The sequence below is a fragment of the Octopus bimaculoides genome, chromosome 9, assembly GCF_001194135.2.
Source record: "Octopus bimaculoides isolate UCB-OBI-ISO-001 chromosome 9, ASM119413v2, whole genome shotgun sequence".
Classification (NCBI taxonomy): Eukaryota; Metazoa; Mollusca; class Cephalopoda; order Octopoda; family Octopodidae; genus Octopus; species Octopus bimaculoides.
Genome location: NC_068989.1, coordinates 33,273,114 through 33,282,738, shown reverse-complemented (window position 1 = coordinate 33,282,738; position 9,625 = coordinate 33,273,114). Strand labels below are relative to the sequence as shown.

Here is a 9,625-nt window from a genome sequence, read left to right as displayed (position 1 = left end):
AAAACTATCAAACTATTTTACAATGTCAAGTACAAGTTTGTCCTCACCTGCAACTGAAACAAGCCATGCAAGCACCAGTGAAGTCAATAATAGTGTGCAAACCATGAGTGCTCTGTTTAGCAATAATCAACCTACTGTTGATACTTTTGGTGCAGATGATGATCAAGGTGGTCAAAGACTTCAAGAAAAGAGAGAGCAGAAACAGGAAGCAAATTTAGTGATTACAAAGACTACACTGACCTGGCAAACTGGTCCGCAATGATTGATAATGATTTCATACAAAACTGTTTAATGCAAGATGAGTTTTTTTTCAAAATAAAAAACCAGATAATGTATATACTGAATCCAACAAGATTTACAAACAGCAAAATCAAAGTTTCTCAAACAAGTACTTTGAAAAAATGATTGAAAAAATGATTGAAAAATGGCCAGACTGTGATGAGATCCTGGTTAGTTTACTCAAAGAGCAAACTCTTTTCTAAATGCCAAATATCACTTACAATGGGTAAGTTTTTTGATTGGATGAATATACTCAGAACTGTAGAAAATCATGAAGACAGCATGGAACATAACAGCGATGATGAACTGGCTAACACGAAAGTCAAATAAAAACACTGTGATCAGCAACTTGAGGAACAGTTGAGAAAAAACATATAGTATTGATTTGAAGTACTAGAAATAGTTGTAGCAGTTATAAAGGTTTTAAATGAAAGAGGTTTAGCATTTACAGGTCGTGAGGAAAAGTGGGGCTCCCCAATGGAAATTTCATGGGGGCCATTCAGCTTATTGCAGAGTTTGACCCATTTTTACATGAACATTTAGAAAAATGTAAAAGTAAATATTACTTACCTATCGAAATCTTTGTATAAAAAATTGATAGAAATCATGGGAAAACATGTGGAAGATCAAGTGGTGAATCAGATGAACAACCTAGACATCAAATACTACTCAATTATTGTTGACTAACACCTGACATAACACATGTTGACCAGCTGGTAATTGTGGTTTGATACTGTTATAATGGAAGACCCTGTGAGAGATCTTTAGCTTTTTCGCAAATAGAAAAACATTCATCCATGATCTTGTTCAACAAAATAACAATTTCTAGGGGAGCATAAGCTTTCACTTGAAAATATCCATGGTCAGTTGTACAATAATGCTTCCAACATGAAGGGCTCAGAGAAAGGGCTGCGAGTACTTCTTAAAAACATCAACAGGTATGTAGACTGTGTACCATGTGGAAGCCATTCACTCTACCTTGTTTGGTAAAAGGCAGTGTCTACTGTACCTGAAGTTGTTGACTATTTTGGCACCTTGCAGCAGCTGTATGTTTTCTTTTATGAATCTTCTCGAAGATGGGGGATTTTGAACACACAGGGCAATCTAGCCTTTTCTCTAAAGAGCTTAAGTGTAACTAGATGGTCTGCACACTGTGAAGCAGTCCAGGCAATTAGAAATGGATGTAGGGATATTTTACAAACTCTCAAACATATGTTTGATGACTCAGAAGAGATGCCTGAATGTAAGTGAGATGCAAAGAATTTATACCACAAGTTGGTAAAATTGGAATATTTTGTTTTAACAGCCGTTTAGGAAGAAGTTATAGAACGTTTTAAGAAAACAAGTAAGAAACTCCAAACCCCTGGTTCTGATGTTATTGAAATTTACCTTATGCTAACATATTTGCTTTCATTTGCTAAAGAACTACGAGAAAATTCAGCCAACAGGATTGCATACTATGAATCAGTAGCAAAAGGTTTATGTGAATATATCACCTTAAATTATTCTGATGTTTCCAACTGCATTGTTACAAAGAAATTTGCAGATAGAACACATGATAAGGCTTCTTTGAAAGGGGCTGAAAAATTTAGGATAGAAGTTCTAAATCAAGTCTATGACTGCTTGATAATCCAGTTAAGCAATAGGACAGATCTATATGAGCAGATTGTGAAAAGGTTCAAGTTTCTCTCAAAATTGATGAACAATTCAGAATTTGATGAGAACAGTATCAAACTTATAATATCGCATTACAAAGATGATATTGACCGCAAATTAATAAATGAGTGTTATCAGTTTAAAGGGTATTTACACCTCAGGAAATCCCGGAACGCAGAAGAAAACACACCATCTAAAATGCAATGCACTGAAGTTCTTCAGCTTATTTATGAGCAACAATTAATTGAAGTATCCCCTTATATTACCACTGCTCATAAGCTGTTCTTGACAATGCCTATTACGAGCTGTGAAGCAGAAAGGAGTTCCTCAAAGCTTTCCTTTGTTAAGAATAAATTTCAGTCTACCATGACTGAAGAGCACTTAAATTCCTTATGCATATTGTCTCTAGAAAATGACATTGCAAGGAAGCTGTCACATGACAAAACTGTTGCTACAAAAAACAGAAAAAAGAATATTTTGTAATTTTCATATGTGTCTTAATGATGCATCATGCATGTATATAACACTTCCCTAATTTTCAACCCCCATAACTCTAAAAGTATAAGGCATAGCCTGGAAAATATTTGTAGTGATCTGCCATGGAACAACCACATCGACAAAGATATTGGTGATTACCCACACCACGTTTCTGGTGGAAAGAGGCTCACATTCAGACTCATTTTTAAGGACTCCACATCACAACTCCACCACTTAGGCTTTCGAGGCTTCAAGCTGGAGTTCCTTGCAAGGGCACGAAAATTCTTTGACCTTGTTGGATGTTACCCAACTGTTGCTGGTTATAAAGGGGGCCCCCATAACATTTTAAGCTTCAAGGCCCCAATATTGTAGATCCGCCACTGAGTATAGGTGTTGTTTTTAGAGCCATTTTCTTTCAGACATAGTTTCTACAGGTTTTTTTAACTACTATTTTTAGCAGTGACATTAACTTTTAATTTTCGTTCTTTCCAGTGAAATTCATTTTACCAGCTACACAGAAAAAAAAAAAAAAAAAAAAAACAGGACAGCCTTACAAACAGAACACATCAGTACACACGTGTACAATTTTTTCTGGTATTTTTTCTTGTTTTTCATTTTTTTATCAGCGCTACAAAGGTTGGTGAATTTTTTTTTCCCGACATACAGTACATAAAAAAAAAACATTGTTTGCTTAAGAAATTTTTTTTCCTTTTTGTGCACACATTGCTCCACGAATATATTTTTGTCGTTTCACTAGTCAGTTTCTTTTACTTCTTGTGTGTTTCTCTCATCACTGAGGTCTTTCTGTTTTTTCTCATCGCCAATTTCCATTTGTTTTTCTGTTTTCCATGTTACAGAGTCAGTAAAAAGACCGAACAAAAATTATGTCCCTGCCAATGTTACCTCCGTTTCCAGGAGATGTTACGTTGTGGCCCACGCAGATTGAAGCCTACTTTCCGGCTCACAATATTTCTGCCCCACAACAGTTGCATCTTTTGTATTGTGGCATGCCCGCACCACTCGCCACCTCTGCTAGGGATCTAATTACAGTTCCCAGCCCAGATGCCACTTATACGTCTGTTAAGGCGGAGATTCTGTGCCGTAACACCAGATCTGCGGAGAGACGCCTCAAAGAACTAATGGCAGACGAGGTATTGGGAGACAGAACCCCGTCACAGTTTTTGCCCTGTCTGTGTGAATTAAGTGATGATCCAGCTGACGCGCCTCTTTTGCAAAAAATTTTTTTTTTCCGGTTCCTGTTGAACGTACAGGCGATTTTGGCCCTAGCTCTCGAGCACAACACCATTGATCAAATTTCCACTATGGTGGAGAAAATTTTGGAATTTTCCATACAGCCGTCATCACGTGGTGCTTGCACTTGTTCTGAGGTTTCTTAGGCAACCTCTGTTAAATCCTCTCCCTTGTAAAATGATGAGATTTCTGAAAAGCTGGACGCACACACACGGCAGATGCACATACTGTGCAGGGATATCCGACATCTTTCGCGTTCTCGTAGTTGCAGTCATTCTGCCTCTCATGCCTCTCTGTCACACTCCATTCTGTGTTGGTACCATGCAAGATTTGCAGAAAAAGCCCACAAATGTATTCAGCCTTGTAGCTTTAAGTCGTTGGGAAACGAGTCTCAGAGGAATTGAGCACGCCAACTTCCTCCTCTTCATTTCCTACTTATCGTGCATTCTTCGTAAAAGATTTGGTGTCTAAGAAACTCTTCATGGTTGATACCGGTTCTTCTTGCAGTATTTGGCCTCTTCATCTCACTGCAGACAGGCCTAAGCGTTCTGCCATTGTTTTACATGCAATCAACTCATCTTCCATTGCTACTTTTGGTCAGATTTCTTTATGCCTGCATTTCAATCTTCATCGAGATTTTCAATGGGTTTCTGTCATAGCTGACATACCACATCCTATTCTGGGAGATGATTTTTTGAACCACTTTAATCTATTGGTAGATGTCAGGTAACAGAGGCCTGTCGATGGTTCCACGTCACTCTCTACGCCGACCAAAGGTTCTACCAATGCAGTTCTTAGCCCGGAATTTTTTGTTGCCACCACTGGAGATGCTTTTCATTCTCTTTTGGTTTCCTTTCCAGAGCTAGTGGATTATACTTTTCATTCGGAAAAGCCCACGCACTCAATCTTCCATTTTATTACCACCACTGGGCCACCTATTTTTTCGCGCCCGTGGCGTCTTGCACCTGACCGTCTAAAAATGGCTAGGGCCGAGTTTGAGCACATGCTCCAACTTGGCCTGATATGCCCCTCCACCAGCCCTTGGGCATCTCCCCTTCATTTGGCATGTAAAGGGGATTCTGATTTCCACCCAGTGGGGGATTATAGGTGTCTGAATGCAGTTACGGTACCTGACCGATATCCTATAAAAAACCTTCAGGATTTTTCAGTAAATCTTCATGGCTGTATCATATTTTCTAAGGTTGACCTCATTCGCGCCTTATCATCAGATATCGGTCAATCCAGCCGATATTCCAAAAACTGCCATTACCACTCCTTTTGGTTGTTTTGAGTTTCTATATATTAATTTTGGTTTGTGGAACGCTACCAGTACGTTCCAGCATTTCACTGATGAAGTCATCCGCAGACTTCATTTTGTTTTTGCTTACATTGATGACATACTCATTGCAAGCAACACACGTAAGAATCATCTCCGGCATTTGTCTCAGCTTTTACAGTGTCTTCGCGTATTAATCCTGATAAGTGTATTTTCGGGCAATCTTCTCTTGAATTTCTGGGACATCATATTGACTCGAGTGCCATCAAACCTCTCTCGTCCAAAGTCGATGCAATTCAACACATTGCACCTCCTTCTTTGCATCAGTTGCACCATTTTCTAGGTATGGTAAATTTCTATAGATGCTTTATACCCAGATGTGTGGACAAGCTATTTCCTTTGACCCAACTACTAAAGAACACCTCTAGAAAGGACGGTCAAATCACCCTCTCAGCTGAGGCGTTATCTGCTTTTGAGTCAATCAAGAAGGAAAGAGCTTCTGTTCCTTTGCTTGCACATCCGGTTCCTGATGCTTCTCTCTCTTTAACTGTGGAGGCATCGGACACTGCGATAGCCACTGTGCTGCAGCACACAGTGGACAACCGAACTCAACCTCTGGCTTTCTTTTCTCACCAATTACAACCAGCTGAGTGGTGTTATAGCACATTTGATCGTGAGCTTTTAGCGATCTATCTGTCAGTTTGTCATTTCCAGCATCAGCTTGAAGGTCGAGATTTTGTGATCTATACTGATCACAAGCCTCTTACATTTGCCCTATCGTCTAAGACGGACAGACTCTCGCCTCGTGCTATCCATCACTTGGATTTTATTTCACAATTTACCAGTGACAATCGTCATATACCTGGGAAAGAAAACATTCCTGCTGACGCTCTTTCTCGTCTTCCTGTCTGTTCTCTTTCATCTCCTGCTGCAATCAATTTGACTGCCATTTCGCAGGCCAACCAGCTTTGGTGAAGTTAGATCTAACTTCGCCCCAGTTCTCCTGTTGCCAATTTGCCTATCTTCCGCTTCCATTGGCTGAAGGCACTATTCTTTGTGATAACTCTACTGGTTCTCCCAGGCTACTTGTGCTTGAGAATCACTAACGCTCAGTGTTTGAGGCCCTGCACTCCTTGTCGCATCCGGGCATCACTGAAGCTTATCACTGTTCGTTTTTTCTGGCCAAATATGCGTCGCACAATTACTTCTTGGACATGTACTTGTTCCAAGTGCCAGCATTCCAAGATCCAACGGCACATTCATGCTCCACTTGGACAGTTTTCTCCTTCAGAGGCCCGTTTTCACCATGTCCACATCGATCTGGTTGGACCATAGCCTGTGAGTCACGGGTTCTCTTATATCTTGACCTGTATCGATCGTTTCTCCCATTGGCCAGAAGCCATTCCAATAACAGACATTTCTGCTGAATCTGTTGCTCAAGCTTTTGTTTCTAACTGGATTTCCCACTTCGGAGTTCCGTCCAGATTAACTACTGATCACAGACGCCAGTTTGAAGCTTCTTTATTTCGTGAATTGTCACGAATTCTGGGTGTGCATCACATTTGCACGACCAGTTACCATCCAGCTTCCAACAGGATGGTCGAACAGTTTCATAGACAGCTCAAGGCCACTCTACGTACCTCTCCAGATCCGCAGTCTTGGACTGAGTTTCTGCCAATTGTGCTTCTTGACTGTCATACTGCTGTCAAGGCAGACCTGGGTTTCTCCTCTGCAGAGCTGCTGTATGGTACCATGCTAGCATTGCCTGGTACAATGTTGGTGCCAGACATTTCACGATGTTGGTGCCAGACATTTCACAGCTTCATGATCCGGCATCGTACGTCGCCACACTTCGCACCTATTTTTCTAATCTTCCGCTCATGGGTTCCTGGGACCAATCTCCACCCTCAACTGTCCCATCAGATATTGGCTCTCGATTGCATGTTTTTGTTCAGGATGACACTGTCAAGGGACACCTTGTTTCTCCTTACAAAGGACCCTTTCGTGTGCTTTCTCGCACACCCAAAGTTTTTACAATTGATATGAATGGTCGTATGGAGACTGTTTCTGTAGATCGGCTTAGAAGAGCATATTTTGAGGTGTCAACATCTTTCGATGACACTGCTGCCACGCCCACCTTTGAACCTACACATGCACCCTTGAAAATACCATCACCTACACATAAACCTTTGACAACACCATCACCTACATCACCACCTGCATCGTCACAACCTGCCTCGAGCAGACCCTATGTCATCAGGACTGGCCAAACTGTTCACTGGCCCAAGAAACTTGCAAAGACTATTTATATTTGACATTCTCTTTTGTGTTTCCTGTGACAGACAGGTGTTCTTTTGTGTACTGAACAGTTTCAATGTTTTGCTATTGAACATTTTGTAAAATATTTTGTGCATACTCATTTATATTGTAATTATTTTCTTTTGACTTGTCATATTTTGTGCCACATCTTGTGGGTGATCAGTAGCCATCTTGTTTCTGGCGCCACTGCAATCTTTCTATTTTCATGCTTCTGTACTCAAGGGGGAGCCTTGTAGTGATGCCTGGTTCTAGACGCCATTTTGGAACATTCGTCCACGCATGTGCATAGGATTAGAGCTTTCTGGAGATCTGACGGAAGCCCCTTATGCGCATGCGCAATCATCAGCAGCAGCTAGGCTTGACCACCATTCGCCCTTTTTCGGCCCTGGCTGTTGACCAGGCAGGACACAACTGAGACCAGCCCCGTGGAGCTGGAATTCTGATGGCGAGCAACATTGCGAGTCTGTGAAAATGCCTTCGTATTTTTGTGTTGTATCTAACTACCAATCCTGCTGCTTCCACACCAAGGCGTTCTGGCTACTGATGTCCAGAGATGAAATGTTTATTCAGATGAAATAAATTACCATTGTTATTTGTTCAGAGAGTAACGCTAAGAAGCTGGAGGCGATGAAGAATGGAGTTCCTGAATGCTGCTGGATGAAGTATTGAGTTTCCATGTGGCTGTTGTTGTCGTCGCTGGAACTGGTTGTGTGCTCCGTGGTCAGCGGCTAGACTTCAGAATGTCTGGAGCTGAGAAGACTGACAAACTGTGACGGTGAGAGGCTAGCTATTTATAATATACTGTCGGCTCAAACTGGGGTTCAGAAAAGACTGTCTCATGCGACCTTATCTGAAAGCTGCGATTGGTTGGGTTGCATCTTGGTGCATAATAGAACAGGAGACAAAAATGCACCAATACCAACCAATCAGAGTGGTGGACACAACAGGATCCAAAGGTGCGACCGAAGGCTAGCTGTTATCCACTATGTCCGTATTCATGTATATATAACAGACAGAGAGAGAAGTATCCCCTAAGGCGTACGCTACAATATATATGTATGTATAAAATATTTAAGCCATGATCATTAGTCAGACAAAATATATTTTGCTGCATTAGTCCAACAAGATATTCACTCTCAGACTTATCTTTGAGTACTTTGTAGTGAAACCACCTCTCTCACGGTTATTTATTTACAAATGCGAACGTAGCAGGTAACAACTCTTTCCCACCTGACTGACTTTTATTTTCGCGGCAATTGTCTCCAGTCCGTTCGTGCCAGGATGCAAACCGGCCAACCGTGGCCATCTAATAAGGTCACATGAGAGAGTGTTTTTCTGATGCTTTCTGGAGCCTCCTTGTACCTATAAATAGCCTACTTTATACGCGTCACTTTGTCGTGGCTTCAGATCTTCTAAGATCTGGTCGTAGACCACACAGCACCAACCAACCAGCCAGTTCCAGCGACGACATCAACAGCATCGTTCAACTGTTTACTACAATCCTCGTCCCCAGCGTCAACACAAGCTACCAAACAGCAACCGCAGCTTCTCAACCCTGTTTGTGTGATTTGCTCACCATGAATTAACAGCCAGAACTCAACCTGCAAAGAACATCTGTATCAAGAATCCGGCCCGGCATAGAAGCCTCAACTGCACGACTAGTGACTTAGCTCTGCCTCAACCTTAACCTCTTATATACAGACTTTCTAACTACTGTGTACCTTAACAGAACTGGTATTTCCTTATCCTGGTGGCTGGACTTCTAACGTACTTATTACAGACTCTTTCTATGCTTTGTATCTCTTGCATTCACATACATATATTTGTATACACACATTTTGTTTACATGATGGCCTGTCTTATATTGTTTTATTATGTCGCATTCACACACACACAGACATACAGTTTAATGCTCCAATAAATCTTACTGTTATACATCTTTATCGGTTGCATTTCTATCTCTTCCTTACTGGCACTCCTTCGCATTTCACATGCGAATTCTCTATGTTATAGTAATATAACATATATTATCATATTTTGTGTTGATCGTGCGACGCGTTAAAAAGGAGCCTGTTTTCCATTCGTCACCATTTCTCCTTTAGTTCGCACAGTCGTTTCTACAACTTTATACTAAGTGGCCAATATATTCTTTTCTTTTATTCTTTTACTTGTTTCAGTCATTTGACTGTGGCAATACCGGAGCACTGCCTTTTAGTTGAACAAATCAACTCTAGGATTTATTCTTTGTAAGCCTAGCACTTATGCTATCTTTTTTTTTTGCTGAACCACCAAGTTACGGGGACGTAAACACACCAACATTGGTTGTCAAGCGATGTTGTAGGGCAAACACAGACACACACACACACA

The 9,625-nt window shown here is 41.1% G+C and overlaps 2 protein-coding genes across 2 annotated transcripts; both read left to right on the top strand.

The window, feature by feature from the left end:
- The first annotated feature begins 401 nt into the window (after positions 1 to 401).
- LOC106878209 (uncharacterized) lies at positions 402 to 2,418 on the top strand. The gene is made up of 2 exons (XM_014927354.1): positions 402 to 449; positions 1,594 to 2,418. The coding sequence occupies exons 1-2, from the start codon at positions 402 to 404 to the stop codon at positions 2,416 to 2,418; spliced, it is 873 nt and encodes a 290-aa protein (XP_014782840.1).
- Positions 2,419 to 6,735: 4,317 nt separating this feature from the next.
- LOC106878207 (uncharacterized) lies at positions 6,736 to 7,254 on the top strand. The gene has a single exon (XM_014927353.1). It carries the CDS (start codon positions 6,736 to 6,738, stop codon positions 7,252 to 7,254), a length of 519 nt encoding a protein of 172 aa, XP_014782839.1.
- The last annotated feature ends 2,371 nt before the right edge of the window (positions 7,255 to 9,625 follow it).

Bases quoted from the DNA above. Each gene is read 5' to 3' on its own strand.
- LOC106878209 (XM_014927354.1), top strand. From the start codon at position 402: ATGATTGAAAAAATGATTGAAAAATGGCCAGACTGTGATGAGATCCTG. The intron at 450-1,593 runs GTTAGTTTACTC...ACAGCCGTTTAG, and splicing joins CAGACTGTGATGAGATCCTG to GAAGAAGTTATAGAACGTTT.
- LOC106878207 (XM_014927353.1), top strand. From the start codon at position 6,736: ATGTTGGTGCCAGACATTTCACAGCTTCATGATCCGGCATCGTACGTC.